Source organism: Urocampus carinirostris, chromosome 13 (genome assembly GCF_059441175.1).
Source record: "Urocampus carinirostris isolate Australia breed hairy pipefish chromosome 13, RoL_Ucar_1.0, whole genome shotgun sequence".
In the NCBI taxonomy this organism is placed as follows: Eukaryota; Metazoa; Chordata; class Actinopteri; order Syngnathiformes; family Syngnathidae; genus Urocampus; species Urocampus carinirostris.
Window position 1 is genome coordinate 3,348,146 of NC_142361.1, and position 20,009 is coordinate 3,368,154.

General features: G+C 38.4%; 1 protein-coding gene across 8 annotated transcripts in view; it reads right to left on the reverse strand.

Moving 5' to 3' along the window:
- Positions 1-19,192, reverse strand: part of hhat (hedgehog acyltransferase) — a 53,813-nt gene extending 34,621 nt beyond the window's left edge. For 7 of the 8 annotated variants that reach the window (XR_015852552.1, XM_088351840.1, XM_088351842.1 and 4 more), the window contains exons 1-8: positions 19,047-19,192; positions 18,019-18,957; positions 17,880-17,944; positions 16,914-17,027; positions 16,624-16,818; positions 13,841-14,056; positions 13,558-13,732; positions 12,506-12,656 (exon numbers count right to left, since the gene is read on the reverse strand). Coding sequence is in view for 7 of the 8 variants with exons in the window: in XM_088351840.1 (XP_088207966.1) it covers positions 12,506-12,656; positions 13,558-13,732; positions 13,841-14,056; positions 16,624-16,818; positions 16,914-17,027; positions 17,880-17,944; positions 18,019-18,130 (1,028 nt within the window). In the remaining variant the exon portion in view is untranslated. The remainder of the gene's footprint in view (positions 1-12,505; positions 12,657-13,557; positions 13,733-13,840; positions 14,057-16,623; positions 16,819-16,913; positions 17,028-17,879; positions 17,945-18,018; positions 18,958-19,046) is intronic. The other variant, XM_088351837.1, reaches the window with a different exon arrangement.
- Between the last annotated feature and the right edge of the window lie 817 nt (positions 19,193-20,009).

The window sequence follows — 20,009 nt, forward strand, 5'->3', positions numbered from 1 at the left end:
TCTGCTATATTTATGCGAGATGCTCTCTCACACCCACACTTCTTTCAAGGCAGTTGCATCCATTAAACGCCGCCCATTTTGTCTGTGACGTCGGCTGAGAGTTTAATGTATTCAAGCTCAACGCACGTGGGATTGCAGTGCGTCACTAGTGGTCAGCATGATTGTGCTAACTTGTTTATCGAGATGAATCCTGCCGTCCATCTTAACATGACTTCTGCCAGAATCTACAATAAACTTTGTTTTAAATGGAAGGCAAATGAACTACGCATACCAGCTTCAGTGCGTCGCAGCTTAGCAAATTCTGTTTACATTTTCCTCTTGTAAGTCATCTACCTGGTTTCCAAAATAGTTTCAACTCATTAATAGCCATGGTTGATTATTTTTGTCGGGTGGTACCCAAAGGTTTGTTGCCACAGGGGAATATTTTGAAATTTTTAATTTTTAACAGTGCAGGGAGAATCCTTTCATTAAAAATACACCACCGCTCTTTCCAGCAACAGATCGTCAAAAAGAAGGAAACTCGAAAAACTCACTATTTGTCCTTCAAGACACACATTGGAATACCCAAGCCGCCTAATATAATGACCTACGCCTGCAATAGACAAAAATACACCCGCCTACCGACGCCGTCTCCACCCCGGTCTCCCCATGCCAAAGATGAACTGAACCGCAGACGTCTTCTCCACGAAAGTCGCATGCCTGTGATGGACAGCTTCAAAAATAGCATACCGGGCGTCTACAAGTGTGCTTCACGGACAACAATAATTTTTGGTTTGAGAAAATAAACAGCCTCTACAGAAGATTCAAATAACCCAAGTGTTAACTTGTAATCATAAGATTATTGATTTGTCTTTGTTTACTATATCATGATTCATGCTTGAGTTTTTTATGGTGTGTTTGATTAAATTGGCCCCATTTGGCGTCTAGGGAACTTTGTTTTGTTAAAGGTACAGTACCTTAGTAGGAACTCGTGTGGCAAAGTCCAATGACACATTTCCGGTGGTTGATGACGTCTCAAAGGCATTTAAAAGCAGGGGGCATGTTTTCCTTGCTCTCCAGGGCTTGCTCACCCATTGGCTACTTTTTTCCTGGGCTCAGAAGAGATGAGCGCTAGCTCGCTCGCCCACAGGCTCTCTTTCTCTTTTGCTCTCTGCTTGTCCACCACACAATAACTCCCGCCAAAGAGAGAGAGCCAAAACTTGCCTAAATCCCATGGTGTCTTCTTAAAGTAATATCAAGGAATATTTTCACAACTGCCGTTTTGGTGCTGGGGTCATATTTCCTAGAAGACGCCATAGAAAATCTCTGATCACGTGCTTCATTGATTGTCTTAACTTTCACCGTGTATCCAACATTTTTTTCAATCACCACAGAAAACCCCCTACCTTCTAAATGTCTCCATTTAAATTATAAACGTGCAAAATCTGTCTCCAGAAAGAAGTAATAATTTGACACGGATTTACTTAAACAATTAAGTAAATCTGTCTAAAAAATTAAGTCTTGTGGTGACGCTTTTACGTCTTCTGTTGTTTAATTTGATAACTTACAAAAATCGACGTTTCCACCGAGACACAAAATTAAAATCAAGCGAAACCAGCAAAGCATGAAAAATGTTTTTGTTACCCAGAGAGTCTGTAAAATTTAACCATCTATCAATCATTACCAACTGACTTCATCAGACTTGCAAAAGCAGAGCTGTTAAATTAATGTTAGAGACTGGGACACACAACAGGTAAAAAGAGTGCTCCAAAAAACTACATTCCCCACAATGCCTGTTGACTACGATATCAGTGAAGTGACGACTGCTATGCGCCACTACACGGCAGTTAAACCGTATCAATGAGTGGAATTGAGAAATAAATTATCCTAAAAATGGTGTAGAGGATTTTGTAATTTAAATACACAGATACCTCCACATACAACATTAATCCATTCCTGGATCATGCTCGTATGTAGAATTGTTCGAAACCCAACCGGATTTTCCCGATACAGGGATCAGAATTTTCCGCGGATCCGCGGATTTCCGCTGTTTTTGAACCCCAAAGGTCATTCCCGTAAATCGTCTAAATTCGATGAGAAAATAATTTGGGGGGGTGTGGTATGATACGTGACTGTTTCATCACCCCAAGTTAGCATTTAGAACATTGGTCGATAGGTTCGCTGATAACCAATCAGCGGAGCTTTTGTTCAGAGCATTGGCTTTCTCAAACATGGCGCTCCTTCCGGTCTTTTCAAACGGTGAAATGAGTGTTTGAAAAAGTAAATATGAAAATACTAAGAAAAGAAGACGAGGCTTTTGTCTCCGAGATTGATAAAGGAATCAAGAATAAATTTAAGTGGTCATGGCTGGAGAAGACTGTCACAGTAAACGTTAAAATCGGCGCAAAGATCGAGGAAGTTACAGAAACTTTGAGCCAGTTCATCGCAAAGTGTGATGTTCCAGGGAAAGCAAAGTGTCTATACTGTGTCGATCTGATCAATTATGGTACGCGAGGTTGTGTGGCACTGATCGATCATGCTAAAATGAACAAGCACAAAGCAAAAATAGCTTGCCGGCGATCAAATTACGCACTCGGATCCGCATTTAAAATCGGCAGCCACCGGTTCAACATTATTGGCCGTTTCAAATTCTTCCACTTCAAATACTAGCAGCAGTCAACCACTGGTTCCCCTGTGTGACAGAAAATCCCAATCTGAGGTATTTATAAATCTATTTATTTATGAAATGATTTTATCTTTTGTGTTTACACAATATTTAGAACAGGATAAACAAAATTTAAAATTTGTTATAAACATGATTAAAATAGATTATTTTGTATCATCATGATCATGTTCAATATTACAAATGCTTTTAATGTCAATATATTATTATTTTTTAATTATATATATATATATATATATAATACATGGTTTCTGTTTTGTTGGATTTAATTCATTCTAGTGCAATTTTCACATAGCAAATAAGATAAATGCTGTTGACTTCAGGGGGGCTTCGCCCCCCTAAGCCCCCCACCGAGCTCCGCCCTGGACCCTGGCTATTTCAGCTGAAAATGAAAATCTCCATTCTGATCCCTGCCGATACAAAAAAACTGAAAATTAATAATTCGTTCCTGGCTTCCCAGCTAACCATAAATAGCTTTAAAGAAATATCTTTCTGGTTATTAAAAACAGATAAAATTATCAATCGAGGATAAAAATACAGTGATAAGTACAATGATAATAAAGTAACTTTACAGCCTTGGAATACAGTGGAAAATACTCGTAAAAGTCAGGGAGACTTTTTCTTGGAAGACATCTCATATCTTGACTTTTTTTGTAGTATGAGTGTCATGTAGGTAGCGGTATTAATGTATTTAATTCATAACATACTAGATATGTGTAGTGACATGTTTTGAATGCAACTGTTATGTTTCTGACTGGAATATTTCTTGAATAAGAAATTACTTTAGATCAGTGGTGTCCAACATACGGCCAGCGCGCTGGAACCATCCCCAAAGGAGGTTCGATCAGCCCTTCAGGATAATTTAAAAGTGCAAAAAATGCACAAAAGACATGGAATTCGTATTTTTAATAAGATACAATTAGCGTATTGTCCACTAGGGGGAAGAATGGTGCTGTTTTGATCAACGCAGTTTGATGCAGATTTAAAGGGCAAATTTGCCTCCGTAGGTCTGGACAAATTTTATCAGTATCTACCAGCAGGGTACACCAAATTAACAGCCCTGGCTGCTAAAATTTTGTGCAAGTTTGGAGCAACATACTTTTGTGAACAAATATTCTCAGTAATGGGAAATGGTCTGCATTTTTATAGCGCTTTATAAGTCAATGAAGACTTCCCAAAGCGCTTTAGAATGTGCTTCACACTTGCCCATTCACACACACTCACACACACACTCACACACCAATAGCTGCCGTGCTGCCATGCAAGGCGTCATTCTGCCTATTGGGGGCATTAGGGATTCAGTGTCATGCCCCAGGAAACTTCGACATATAACACGGAGGAGCCGGGAATCGAACCTACGATCTCTTGATCATGAATATCAATACAACAAAAATGTCTTCAAAGCTCACAAAGGATCGCTTAAAAGACATTCTAAAGTGTCAGCTAGTCAGGACATGACACCTGGTATTGAAGCATTTGTACAGGTGTAAAAGATGCTAAATATCAGGAACAAAAACAAGTCCAAAATAGACTAACGCCTTTAAAATGCTGCCTTAGAATGAAGAATACAGCGCTGTGAATACAGACCCTTACTGTGGTGATTTAAAAAATGGGCAATTTAATGTTAGTCAGCAGCTTCACTACATAAAAGTGCGGTGGAATTCTTTATAGCATGTATGGTATAATTTTAATAGTTCGGCCCACTTGAAATCTACCGAGGCCATATGTGGCCCGCGATGTGAAATGAGTTTGACACCCTGCATAACATGAAGGGGTAGTACAAATATAAGTTGCATTTATAGGTTACATCAGAATAGAATAGAATATACCTTTATTGTCATTGTTACAAAATGGGTTAACATATTGTCACAACGAAATTGGGCATGACACTCCAGTTCACACATTCACAGTGAGGTAAAAAACCCAAGAAGATATAGGAACAGAGAAGATAAGGTTATAAATCAAGGAGGATAAGGTTATAGTTATAATTTACACAAAATTTACCAAAGAAATGTCGGCATATAGGATGTTACATACAGTTTGGTATTGTAGGGTTGTGCAATATGCATTTGGTGCAAAAATAGTCATCATGCAAAAATAGTCATCATAAGAAAAAACAGTCATCAGGTCCTTTTAGGACAGCCATTATGCTGATGTGGCCCTCGGCGAAAATTAATTTGACACTCTTGCACTAGAATGTGAATCTCAGATCGTCCTAATAATGTCTTAATTTGGACAGAAAAGGATGCCAACATTTTGCAAGTCATTTAAAACGTGGGCACCAAACACTTAAAACATGTACAATTATGACAACATGTCGCTACAGCAGATAGAAATTGCGTGTTGTCATTGTGAGAAAAGACAATGTAGTTGTCATGGTGAATGTCGAAGAGCACGTAAAACACAGGCAATTGTGAGCCATGATTGCAGTGCTCACTGTGCTTTTTTGGCTATATGTCAAAATAAAGGCTATGTTTTAAAAGTAAAAATTAATCTTAAAAAGCTTTAACTTTAGACATAATTGTTTAAAAACTTGAACTCTACAGTTCAAGCAAGTGTCACTGAAAGGTTAAAGAAGTTTTGTCTTTTAATTTAAAATAATGGTATTTTATTTGCCCTACAATGGCTTGGCATCTAGTCCATTGTAGGAGCTGACATCGTCCCTTCACCTGTGTCAGATGGGATAGGCCCCCGATAGCCTGTGACCCACTTGAAGTGTAAGCGGTTGAAAAATGAATGAATGTATTTTAAATTGACCACTATATTACTATGCAACTATGTTTTTCTAAACCACCCCCCAACTCATCAGTGCGAAATCCAATATCCTTCCACAGGACCGCAAACTATACGAGTGAAGTATTGACCCTTTGCACATGACGTCACATTGCTTTCTCTGGCAGAATGATAACCATGATGGATGGCAGGAGGCACTTGAGCGCATGGCAGTTGAGTTGCACCAAATACCAATAACCATGACAGAAGAATATAACCATCTCTTTTTACCATGGTGACTTGTTCCTGTACAGTGGGCATACTTTAAGTTTGATTTGGAATTTTATACCTTTTAATGAGGACAGAAGACGCATTGTTTATCTGCAGTCAACAAAAGGGACTGGTGTTGTGCCGAGGCACAAAAAAATAGATACGAAGTGTTGTGGTAAATACACTTGCATTTGTAGAATAGATTTGCATACATGTAGAAATGTAGAATAGATTTGCATACATGTAGAAATTTAGAAAGACTTGCTTACAGTTGTGGGAAAAGGTCGGGTAGACATCCTTGAAGATACTCTTGGCAGACATTAAGTTTCCTTGAAGATAGCGTGCAAGGGACGGGACGCTCTGTACTTGATACGTGATACAGGACCGCCTTTTGGGGTGTAATCGAAGCTTAATCGTCGCTACCAGCTTTAAAAACACTGTCATGTTCCCAGCTCTGTGAGATCTTCATTGACGCATCAATAAAGTGACATCTCCCTCCACGCGGCTGGCTCCTGTCCATTTTTCCTTATCCACTTATGAGAAGACTTTTCTCTCGATTATCGAACCTCCAATTTCTCCAACAGAAGTCGCTATAGTAATATTTGTGAGAGGGGACATTTTACGCCAGGGGCGTGTCTTAACAAGCGCAGCAAGGCGTTCCAGCTACGTAGAACTGGTAAGCATCAATACATTTATAAGCTTTGAGATCAGCATTTATGTATGGGGATACTCTACTAACAATATAGTGGTACAGATCATGTGGACAGAAGTCAGGCAGATTGAAGGATTCAGTTAGATGTTTAAATATTTCCGGAGGAAGACTGCAAAGGTCGGTAGCTAGCATTGCTAATGCTCGCCTCAGTTTCTCTGAATAGCGCCTTTTTGTGCCTTTTGACACGATGAGCTCCCTCATCGGACAGCTGCACAATATTTGTTGGACTAGTCATTGCCAATGGTGTAAATTAGTACAGCTTTTTTGTTGTTGTATACTGTTTACTAGCCTCACTCATTGTTTACTACAGTTTACTTACATCCGTCATGGTGTCATCAGGTGTTTAGGTCACATGTGTGCAAGAGTCAATCTTAATTACAGTGATTTATAGTGGTACAGTGAGAAATTAGAATACACTTGACACCAATGTTCCCTCTAATTTTCCACGGGTCTGAACGTTCACACAAAGTCGGTGAGCAAAGCTTGAAACAACAGTGAGCAACAGCAATCCCAAGTGTGGCAACTAAGTCATTATCAAACTTGTCCAAAACTTGACATCACATTACATTTTGCTGAGTTTCCGGCAATGCAAAATTATTTTCCACTTTTGAATTAATTGACTAATGTACTATTGCAAAGGTTGTACGGCCTACAAACGTCGTTTGTGTTTACAATTCTTTCACAAGATTTCCATTTTTTTTTCCTTGTGTCTTTTGTCGCATAATACTATCATTTTTAGGTGGCTTATTTAGTTGGTTGCACAATACAGAACTGTATGTAATCACATTTTTTAGTGGAAGTACAATGTTGGCAACAAGATTGACTTGGTATAATTGGAAATTATTTGAATGCAACACAAACTTTTTCTTTTTTTTCCCTGTTTTTTTTCTATTTTTTCTATTCCTTTAAAAAAATATCATTGTGTTTATTTTTTCCGAGCTGTTACTTTTTTCTTTTTGTTCTCTTTTCCTTTGTTTCTTTCTTTTCTTTTTTCAGGCTTTTTTTCAAAAGTTTTCCTTCTTTTTCTCTTCCTTTTGTTTATTTTTTTTCACAGCTTTTTCATTTTGGTATTGTTTCTTTTTTGTTTTATTCCACCTTCCTTCAAGTCATTTTGTGCATAATTTTACATAATATTTGGTCATAAAGGAGAAGCAAAAACAACCTGAAGAGCCGTATAGGACCCAAAAGAGCCGGTTCCTCTTAGTGAGCCAAGCCAAAGAAGACAGTTCTCGAAAAACTCTACTGACTTTACTCAACTTCGTTCTACTTCGACCTTGACTTCCAAATACCGCATTTAGAACACAACGTCAGGGGAACCCTTGTATTTTTACCTTCATGCACTGTAACTTTGACTTAATTCGGTTCTTAATTAGCAATTTTGAGCCCTGATTTTTGTGAGCTGGCTAGATTTTCTTGTGCGCGTAAAAGCTCTGGGTAGTGCGCAATTGCGCACACACGCAGCTTAGAGGGAACATTGCGCTGGACAGATTTTCTTGTGCGCTGAGAATGTGCGGGCTGTGCGCGATTGCGCACGCGTGCAGCTTAGAGGAAACATTGCTTGACACCATCCTAAATGAAACTGCAGATTTTATCAGATCTAAGGCGGCAACTATTAGTCAACGTTGCCGACAAAAATATCAATAATAGAAATAGTCACCAATGAGTTTCATTTACGTTTTTCTAACAGAGAGAGGAATCTGTATATGAATATAATCTCTGCTGAGAGTCGCACATGCACAAAAGCGTCTCTGTTTGGAACGGTAAAGTAAACAAACAGAAATAGCGGTGTCAACATCAACTGTGTCAAAACTTATAAAGTTTTGTAGCATTTTAGCCTGTATACGGCGAATAAAAATACTACTTACAAAGTTTGCATAGCAGACGTTGTGTATCATGGCGGCAGAACAGTAACGCATGAAAGTTTAAAATCACATCGGACGGTTGAACAAAACAAAGTCTGACTCGTATGAGTATGATTCAAGAAATGTTAAAGCCAATTTGGTTTTGATGACATGTATTGTTCATTAAATATGCATACATTTTGCTAAAAAAGAGAGCTTAAGGGTTATGCCGGACTGTGCATGACAAACGTGATAAAAATGTAATGCATGTAGTCTGAAGTTTGTTAAAACTGATTTTAAACAGTTCAGAATAGTTAAGTACTTTTGTTACAGACTTTTGACAACTGAATGTAGTTCACAAAATGGACATGATCTTTGTTTTTTTTAATGTTCTAATGCTGCCAATATGCCTTTTCTTGGTTTAGAGCAGAGGTCGGGAACCTATGGCTCGCGAGCCATATATGGTTCTTTTCATGAGTACACATGGCTCAGAGATAAAAACTACATCCATGCAAATCTCACTTGGAGCGGTCCAAATGTAATAAACCGGATGCAGTCTATTGCACACATAGCTGATGTAGCACTAGTAATGAAAATGGTTCGGACCAGTATACAAAGAGCATAGTCCCAGCTAGAGTTTACGTCAAGGTGTCTTACTAGCAGACCACATTTCAGCTTTATGTTGCTAAGGATTCCTTTATGGAAGCTCATTAAATAATTTAGGTTAACTTTTGAGACACTTAATTATAACAACTGTAACTAGCCAGAATCGCCAGCCATGCACACAAAGCAATTTGATTTGGTGAGCGGTAGGAGTGGGCGAAGCTATGACTAGTGCCATCTGCACCGAAGATAAACATGTCAGCATCCTCGTTTGCAGTATTCAGTGACAGTTTTACAAAATATATCTGCTTGCACCTTGTTTTGAAACCATTATTTATGGAAAAAATGTCAAAGTGAGCCTCATCAATCTCAAGTAATTGCAGGAGGAAGACACGTTTCAAGTGGTGTATTTGTTGATATGGGGCACAGGCTCATGCATTATTCTTATTTCACACATTTTATCAAATCATCTAACGCCACACAGTGAAATAAAATAGATTTTGTCTGGAGTGCGAGTTAAGCGGTTTGCTGAAATTTGTCTTACAATATATGGTATGGCTCTCTCAAAAATATGTGTATATTCCTTGCTATCATGGCTCTTTATGTCCAAAATGTTACTGACCCCTGGTTCGGAGAGATGAAAAAACATGTTTACGTGATGTTAATTTATTACTTATTTTCCCTTCACCAAAAATAGGTTTATTTGTGGATTTATGTCTCGAACTGATGAGCAGTGCCTATTTTGTTTTAGCATTTTATTTTTGTACAATATCATGTATGTTCAATAAAGTATTTTTTCAAATCAACTGCATGCTCAATTTATGAACAATTAATAATTATCTGATTATTCGACTATATACCCATCCATTATCTGCACCGCTTATCCTCAGTAGGGTCGTGGGAGATTATTCGACTAATCAATTCAAAAGTCAATGACAAGTCGACTATATTAAATGTACATGTTTGACTCATTTCCCTGCACTGTCCAGGCATGATGCTGTCACTGGTCATTTGGAAATCTATTTGACAAAAAGGCTGCAATATAACAAAAAGATTCCTAAACCAAGTCGTATTATTTTTAATGAGAACATCTACACATATCATGCTATAATGTTAAAAGCTAAAAGATAAACACTAAAGGGAACTATTGCCCGATTTACGAGAACGTCTACTTAGTAAGGAGTTTTGATATTCTGTGATATCTTTATCAAGAGCGCCTCCCACAGTGTAATGCCAACATTGGAGTGTGCTGACAAACCAAGGGCACTAGTAAATAGCCACTTCCCTGACTTGTGCAATATCTTCAATAGAGACCATCGAAGGAATGTATTACCGTATTTGTTTGTGTAAGTGTATGCGTGAAGATATTGCTGAATCAACATCTCACCCTCATACTCAGTTAAAAAAGGGGGAAGATAAGTCCTTGAGGTACAGATACAAGGTTTGGTCTTTGCATTGTAGAGGACATAGCACACTTTTTAAAGTGATCTCATATTGGTGGGGACAAAATGATTGCTCAATATTGGTGGGGTCATGTCCCTCCCATCCATGCCAAGACTAAATCGTTGTGCAGATGTCACGTGGAGATGACACTTAGTCTTGATAGCAGTTAATGGTAGTTGAGAAAATTTAATAAGGGAGTTGTGATATAGAGGGTTGCTACACCTTTTTCAAGGCCAACTTCAAGCACTTTTTAACCCCACCGACACAAACAATGTATTTAAAGTGGGTGCATGCAAAGGAAAAAAAATCTTCTTAAGTTTCATTTATGTGTTAACCAAGCTACTGTAAATATGAAATGGTCATTTGAGCCACCGTTTTTGCCCATTTAACCTGCTGTCATGAAAAGGTATTAAACTCGTTACTTACTCTACAGGGATTGGCGTTGTATATGAGGTAAAAAAGTTAAACACAAAAACTTTGACTTTGATCACTAAAATAAAACTGCTACCTTGCTGCTTCCACATACTTTGTGCTTATTTAAGCTGTTACTATCGACAATCTTTTTCTGTAAATCGGCTGGTGTAAACTGACAAGTTTCGCTGTTCTGCCTCAACAATGTGTGCGCAGCTTGGCTACATCATACACAAAACAGTTAAGCTAGTCCTTTCCGTGATTATCCTTAATACGACTGGAGCCAACCTACTTTCCAATTTCAAATATTTGGATCTCTTTTTGTTACCTTGCACCATGGTGTGTGTGGATTTGTTACACGTTTTAGCCACTGTTTGTATTTTCTGTTTTGATTTATTGGTTTTGATTGATTGACATTTTTGTCATTGTTCATTAAAACTGCAGCCTCCCAGCATCTCAGTCTATACGATTGCTTCTCAATTATTTTCTGTTGCACCCCCCTTGGAAAAAAACAAATTATTTCTGCTCAATTATATGATGCAAAATACGCTCGCTGGTTTACTTACTGTAATTAGGAGTCCCAAAGCGGCAAATTTGGGGTTGGCAACAGAAATAATGGCAAGAAATCGATTGATAATAACATAATATCGGTGTGGACAAAAAAAAAACAATTGCATGATATTGGTAGTAACGTGTGACCACCGTCAATGACGCCTGACGGTGCGTTTTCGCTGAAGAGAACTCAAGCGTCTTACCAGTGTGATTGGACTGTAAAGTCTTAAAGTGACCACATCATTTATTTGGCTTCATGCTGGCGGCTGCCAACATTTTAAATATAACAAGCACATTGATCTTTGCTTGTCTCCCAGTTTGGGCGCAGTGAAGATTCAGATTCAGATTCAGATTCAGATCTACTTTATTGTCATTCTAGTACACGTGTATACAGAACGAAATGTCGATGGATCTGACTCCCACAGTTTCCCTCAGTGTCCTTCAGTGTACAGATATAAATAAAGCTGTATTGTGTTATTTACCATAGTGCCGATAGTGCAAGAAGAGACGCTAACCAGATGTGCAAGATGGGCAGTCAGGTTAACAAGTCAGGTACACAGTACCATTATATTGTAAACAATAACACTGTAAGTAATAACACTGTAAGTAACAATAGTGCAGAGATCAAATGTGCAAGGAGTGGCAAGCTATAAAGAAACTGCCACTAGTGCAAAAGTGCAAAAGAGATATGTTCGTTCCGTCAAACTTCCTCGTTTTAGCTTTCAGAAGACTTATGTTTGTCTTTACCAAGTCACTTTTCGCCTGTCTCCTAATTCAAGATAGAGTTTTTCCCTTGACGTCACTTGAGAGTAATCTACCCTTCTTGTCTATACTTCATACTCAATACTCATACTCTGTGCAATATGCACTGAGCGTTAAGCTGAATGTAAACAAAACACTGCCAATGAGAACACCACAGTACCCTAGTGTATTGTAGGTGCAATTGCTCTAGATTCTGGGAAAGTATATAGAATAGAATAGTTACCCGAGGTCAAACATGCCCATGCCCATCGACTAAGTTCGCGCCCCACTATTTGAGAATCACTGGGCTACACTAATGCCAGCTGCCGTTAATCATTTAATGTGTGGTCTTTCAAGCCAGACTGACGAAAAACATGCCAACAATTTTATGCATTTACTAGCACTTCACCCAAAAGGTAAGAAATTGTCAAACCTTGAAAACACAACATGAAAATTCGAACATTTTCAAGGATGTTAAGCACACGTACAAAACCTGAATATACAGGAAAAAGGGCCCTGAAAAAGGAAACTAGGGGACGCTAAATCAATGAAACTTACCGCCACATGCTGGTGAAGCTGTACATAATACTGACACAGCGAGGCAGACCAGGAGGCACAAGCTGGTCCCAGGTGGCCAACATAGATGGAATACCGAACAGGACCAGATACTTGACATAGAAGAACTGGACCAGGGCCAGAGGCAAACCACCTTTCCAAAATAAACACTTTTATAAGATTTTATGTAAACATATATGAATCCTTTAGCACTTTCACCACCTTCAAGATAAATTGCAACATGGGCTAGAAAACGTATAGAGTAGTTATACCATCAATTCAAATGAACCAAAATCTTTATCTACATATATGAATGCCTTTCCTACTAAGAAAGAATATGCATATTGCTATTGTTTCTGTATCTTATGAGCGTAAAAAAGAACCACATTTCAGTTCAAATTCAAAATCCAAGCCTCAATAAAATGCAAATCATTACATACGAATAATGGAAAAAATTCAGTGGGAGCAATGATTGTCCGTGTTTTTTTTCCTCCCTAACATTGCATGTCATTATGTTCTACAACAATGTTTAAACATCAATGTTGCTAGATTTGCAGGAGAGAGTAGAGGGTGCTGTTATCACTGGTTCCCACATTTACGGGAAGAAAAAATATTTAATTAAAAAAAAAAAAAAATCGACTAATTCAAAATATATACTGTTTCACTATTAAACAAAAACGTTTTCCACTTGACTTGTTCTTAGTCCCTTAGTTAGTAAATCCACTTCAATGAACGTGCGAAAAAAAACAAACACATCGACCAATTTAAAATAATATTTAACTTTTAAACACAAGCCTTTTTTATTTGTTCTATCTTGCGCTCTCGCTCCCTCTCACAGTCTGTGTGTTGGCTTAAATAAAGGTACCAAAAAAAGGACTAATTTAAAATAAAATAAAAATAGGTATGACACTACTTTGTGTATTTTCACTTTTCGCGGGTGGTTTTGGTCCACATTATGCACAAAATATGAGGGATCTCTGTATACAGTATTTCTTCCAAAACCTAATTTATTAGGTTTGAAATGACTTTGTTTGAGAACAAATGCACTTTCTTACCCAAGGCCCACGGTGGTAAAATCTCTAAATAAGTCTCATTGGACTGAATGGCGTGCATGTACATGACGTGAATCATAAACTCTGCGATGCACCACCACGTCAGGATCCGCAAGGAACGAAGCAACAAGTAAACACCTGGTTTGCCCCGGTCGCTCTCCTCTGCAGGTTTCTGCATCTACAAGGCCACACAGCAACATCCATGAAGCGAACACACCACAGCGATTCTAACAACAGAAGGAGGTCCACGTGTGAATCCTCTTTATTCACCAAATCCGCTACTCACCTGTTCCACATAATCATTATATAGAACAATCGGGCCGTTGTAGAAAAAGGGATGGTAGAATGTGTACGACAATAGCCAGCAGAGCTGCTTGACAATTTCGCCATGGTTCAAAGGTTGCCTGCACTGCTCCAAACTAAAGCTGATGAGCCGAATTGAGCTCACAGCCAAGCTAAAGAGCAACAGGTAGTACTCATCATCGGTCTTGTACCAGCCTTTCTGTGGGAAATTCAGGGGCAAAGTTTAAAGTGATATCATCTCAGTCAGCGACAAAACGGTGGCTCGATCCCAAAAACTATTTGTGTTTTGTCTTTAGGGGGTTCACGGATCCCTTAACCACTAGGGTCGTCAAAGCACCACTTTGCTCTTGACAGTCAACTGATGTGTGCAGAGAAGGGATAATTGTGAGCTTGTCACCACACAAATCTTTGAGCTGTCCATTGTGTCCCTTAACTGGTAAATTCATTCTGTTTTGGGTTTAAAAATGTAAGCTTTTTGTAAAATTATCTGTTTAGTTGATCTGTTTTGTACTGGGTTGAAGATACTGTAATCACGTTCACAGCCCGTTGCAGGGTCAGCTGGTAGTTTTACCTGAACATCTAAGAAGATGAACCCAAAGTAAAACTGCAGCTGTACTCGAACACTTTGGAGTATCAGCAGTTTTGGTCTTTTGAGGTTTTCTCTTCTTCAGTCAAAATTTCTTAAGGTACTACTGACACTGAATTATTGAAGTTTGAATACACACAAAGAAGAAAATCGAGGTCTGCCTAATTTTTCTCAAAAAAACTGCCAGGAAAATTAATGTAGTAGAGTGGCGGGCCTAAATAACACAACAGGATAACAGCCCAAAGGCTTCCCCAGCTTGGCTTCAAATTTGATAACAATGCTAAAAGAAAAGTAAAAAATGACTGGAACGCTTCAACATACAAAAATGATCTTGGGCTCTAATGAAAGGTAAGACTTCCAGATTCCAAATAAGCTCAGTTAATTAACTTAATTATCACGATATACTGGACTGTCTCAGAAAATTAGAATATTGTGATAAAGTTCTTTATTTTCTGTAATGCAATTAAAAAAACAAAAATGTCATACATTCTGGATTCATTACACATCAACTGAACTATTTCAAGCCTTTTATTATTTTAATATTGCTGAATTTGGCTTACAGCTTAAGAAAACTCAAAAATCCTATCTCAAAATATTAGAATATCATGAAAAAGTATACAAGTAGGCTATTCAACTAATCACCTGAATCATCTAATTAACTCGAAACACCTTGCGAGGTTTCCTGAGCCTTAAAAACACTCAGCTTGGTTCAGTAAACTAAATCACAAGTATGGGGAAGACTGCTGATCTGACTGCTGTCCAGAGGACCATCATTGATGGAGGGTAAGACACAAAAAGAAATTTCTCAAAGAGCAGGCTGTTCACAGAGTGCAGTTTCAAAGCATATCCACAAAAAGTCTGTTGGAAGGGAAAAATGTGGCCGGAAACGCTGCACAACCAAGAGAGATGACCGCAGCCTTAACAAAATTGTGAAGAAGAGCCGCTTCCAGAATTTGGGGGAGCTTCAAAGACAGTGGGCTGAAGCTGGAGTCCAGGTATCAAAAGCCACAGTTCACAGACGTGTCCGGGAAATGGGCTACAATAGCCGTATTCCCATGGTCAAGCCACTTCTGAACTCAAGACAACGGAAGAGAAGCGTCTGACTTGGGCTATGGAGAAGAAGCACTGGACAGTTGCAGAGTGGTCCAAAGTCCTCTTTTCAGACGAAAGCAAGTTTTGCATTTCATTTGGAAGTCAAGGCGCCAGAGTCTGGAGAAAGGCTGGAGAGGAGCAAAATCCAAGTTGCTTGAAATCCAGTGTGAAGTTCCCACAGTTAGCAATGGTTTGGGGAGCCATGTCAGCTGCTGGTGTTGGTCCACTGTGTTTTATCATGTCCAGAGTTAATGCAACTGTGTACCAAGAGATTTTAGAGCACTACATGCTTCCATCTGCTGAAAAGCTCTATGGAGGTGAGGATTTCATTTTCCAGCATGATCTGGCACCTGCCCACAGTGCCAAAACCACCAGTAACTGGTGCACTGACCATGGCATCACTGTCCTTGATTGGCCTGCTAATTCCCCTGACCTGAACCCCATCGAGAATTTGTGGGGTATAGTTAAGAAGAAGATGAAAGACACCAGACCTGCAAATGCAAATGAGCTGAAGGCCGCTATCGAAGCATTCTGGGCATCAATAAAACCTCAGCAATGCCACAGGCTGATTGCCTCCATGCCACGCCGGATTGATGCAGTAATCCCTGCAAAAGGATTCCCAACCAAGTACTGAGTGCATCAATGGACATTTTCAAATGTTTGATTTAGTTTTGCTGTTATAAAATTATTTTTTTACTTGGTCTGAGGAAGTATTCTAATATTTTGAGATAGGATTTTTGAGTTTTTTTCAGCTGTAAGCCAAAATCAGCAATATTCAAATAATAAAAGGCTTGAAATAGTTCAGTTGATGTGTAATGAATCCAGAATGTATGACATTTTTGTTTTTTTAATTGCATTACAGAAAATAAAGAACTTTATCACAATATTCAAATTTTCTGAGACAGTCCAGTAATGCCTTGATATTGTTGCACGAAGATTTTCGACAAAAAATATTAAAGCCCAAAGTGATGCCAAGCGTATGTTTGACGTGATGCTCAAAACTTGAGAACAAAACAGTTTTACCCCAGTATTGTTATTGTCACATGCTGTTGCCTGTCAATGCTGAGGTCCGGCTAATATTTACTCACCTGAATATCCTGAAGTGGCTGGAAATGAAGTGTGCAGAGGAGCAGAAGGTTGCAGGTCCAACACAGAATCGGACTTCTAAGCCGAGAAACAGAAAATGAAAAAGCCACATGGAGAAGCAACACGGCTACACCTCTGAGTCCCAAAACACTGCAGGCTGCAGAGAGGCCGTAAACTGTGAGTGCCACAACCCGATACTGTTGACAGAAGGTGCAAATGTGCTTACAACTCAACTACCACATCCTCTTAAAACATTCATGAAAGGTTATGTGTGATGTGGTTCAATTCTAACCTGTGGGTAAAAATTGCGGTAAAATGTAGATATGACAAGATGTCCAATCAGAGTGCACAGCAAAGACTTCTTTGCCCACTCTGCCCAAAAGGTCCATTCAAAGTCCAACCCATCCTAATCAAAAAACAATGACGAATATAAATCACATTAATATGTTTGAATAAGGGTAAACGGGTCCATTATTTTGATAAGTGTAGGACATAATGCAAACATGGTGAGAGTTTTATACATATTGCTTTCATTTTTTTTACATTACAATAAGCCTAGCACTAACTGGAAAGGTGAAGACCTTTTATGGCTACTGTATTTTCCGGACTATAAGGCTAATCTAAAAACCAACATTTTGCCAGAAATTCGAATGTGTGTTTTGTTTTACAGTGTGCATTTTAACAGGAAATACAGTTAATTAAATCAGAAATTAATTGTGAAACTAGAATTCGTAATATTTACGTTCTAATACCTTTTTTTTCTGGTGTTTTGTTTTTAACTCATTCACTGACAGCCTCATTTAAATTGATCTTTGATGTCTGAAGCCATCAGCAGCCTAGCTAAAATGGCTCTTTGATGTATATACCTTTCAAAGGCAGCCTAGCTGAAATGGATCTGTGATGTCTATTGTAATCAAATTAAGTTTAGCTCAAGTAGATCAGTGACGTCTATAGTCAACAAAGGCAAACCTAGCTAAAATGGATCTTTTATGTCTATAGCGTAAAAGGCAGGGGATGAGTTAATGAAACCCTCATTCTGACTGTAGTTTAAATTGTATATGCCTCATAAATGAAAAAGGAAAACACCATCTCAGAAATATTTTGAGGGAGCACCTTTTGATCAGGTGTGCCTTTTAGTGTGGAAAATACGGTCAAATACTCAAAATGGGACCAACTTTACCTTGACCATCGTGACGGCACACGCTGAAAAGTACAGACCTTTTCATGAAATTTCAATATAATTAATTGAAAAGCATACCCTTTTGAATCTCTTGAATATCCCTCTTTCTAGTTGAAATTCTTGATCCAATCCAGCTTCGTGCACTAAAATAAAACCAGAAAAACAGTTCTCCTACTGTATTGACATGAAGCTAAAGTAATTTCAACTGTTATCGTACCTTTTGAGAATCTGTAAAGTTCATAAAAAGAGTAGAAATGGGAGCCAAAGGACATCAGCCAGTAGACAAGGAGCTCCGTCCGTGGCAGCGGTGCCCACTGGATGGCTGGCATCTGGTCAAAATCGCTTTGTTCCTTTTCGTTAATTGTGGGGCATTTCTGTTATTCCAGAATGGTTTGTTCAATTGTTTTTTTCTCTTGTCAAGTCATGTTTAATTGTATATCACAAAGTGTCTCAAAGGGGTGCAGACACTTCAAATGGTAAAGGTTTGTCAAAAAGTGTTTGAGTGATTAATTGTGGATGAATGTGGGCTCAAAATATTCACTTAATTTTAATAGACACACTATGTTATTTAGCTGAAATGTATGTTTAATGTTTTTGATTATTAATTTACTAACAGGGAAGTGGACACATTGTTGTTGGTTGCCAGGTAACGACAGACGTTTTATGAAACTTAAGTCCTTGATAAACTACGAATGTTTACGGTGGAAAAAGTATGCCATCAAACAATAAAATTAGATTAGATTATTGTTTTAAATTAGCTAGTTGGCCGTGTTTTTAAAAGAGAGTATCGTTGTTTTATTACAATAAATACGGCAACGAATTTCAGCATAATATACGTTAAATAGCGACACCTTTTGTGATTTACCTAAAAGTATCAATTGGTTGTTCATTTTGTATCTTTTAAGTCAGTACACGCCATGCAACAGTGACAGTAGGTTATGTTAAATCGTATATAAAGTGAAACAAAAAACATGGTCTCACTTCCTCTTTCTGTTCTTCGTTTACTTGGGTTTCATGCAGACTCAATTTGAAATGGCTGCCCCCTTCAGGCCGATGTTGGATCAAAGTAAAGTGTTAGGTAGCTCCCTATGATCCATGAGCGTGACATGGATCCTTTTTATTTCCAAATCTTTGATTTGTTGCCCATTTTTGCGCCCTAAGTTAAAAAAAACACATATATATTTAAGCCTGAAATGTTTCCCGAAAAAGGGAGAATCTGATTCTATTATTGATTCTCACACAGACCTATATGTTAAGGATGTCACAGAGTGTGCGGTTTCCTCATGCGTGCGAAGATAAGCAGGACATTGTGGTTCAGTCTTGAAGAATATTTTTTTCTTAACAGCAAGCAAACAAGAACTCGTCTTCATCCGATTCAACATGGCAATCATCTACACAGCACAACAAAAATATAGTGTGTACGTAATGACGTCACCCAATAGAAAACGCCTTACCGCAATTCCACGAGTAAGAGCGCCATAGGAGTCGACAAATCTCAACACCCCCACTGGCTCTTAGACTCTGTGGATTACCTTTGGAACACAATCAAAACCATACACATATACACATTGACAATTACGTCTTTCTTTAACACACGTAAACAAAAATCTTGTGCACATTTATGTGCCAAACAAACCCCGAGCAAACGTTTTCAATTTAGTAGCTGGTTTTGTCATTACATCAGCTATCATTTGCTCAGTAGGACAATATTGCAAAGTTATTTTCCCATTGTTTACACTTTCTCTTATGAAATGGTATTTAATATCAATGTGCTTGCACCTTTGCTTGTTGACTGGGTTTCTGGCTAGTGCAATAGTTCCCTGATTGTCTTCGTACACTATTGTCTGTGCATATTGATAACTGTCCATTCCTTTGAGTAATTGTTCTAGGTACAAACATTCCTGTATAGCTGATGCTAAAGAAATGTATTCTTCCTCACATGTAGACAGTGCAACTGTTGCTTGTTTTCTTGTCTTCCATGAGATTAGAGAACTTTCCTCACTTAGACTAGCACAATATCCTGATGTGCTCCGTCTGTCTGTTATATCAGATGCCCAATCAGAATCACTGTAAATTTTTAAACCTAGTTTCTCATTGTCATCGTGTTTGAAGCATAACTCCTTCTCTGTCGTACCTTTGAGGTATCTAAAAACATGCTTTACAGTGTTCCAGTGTACTTCTGTCGGTTCAGAAAAATACTGAGACAAT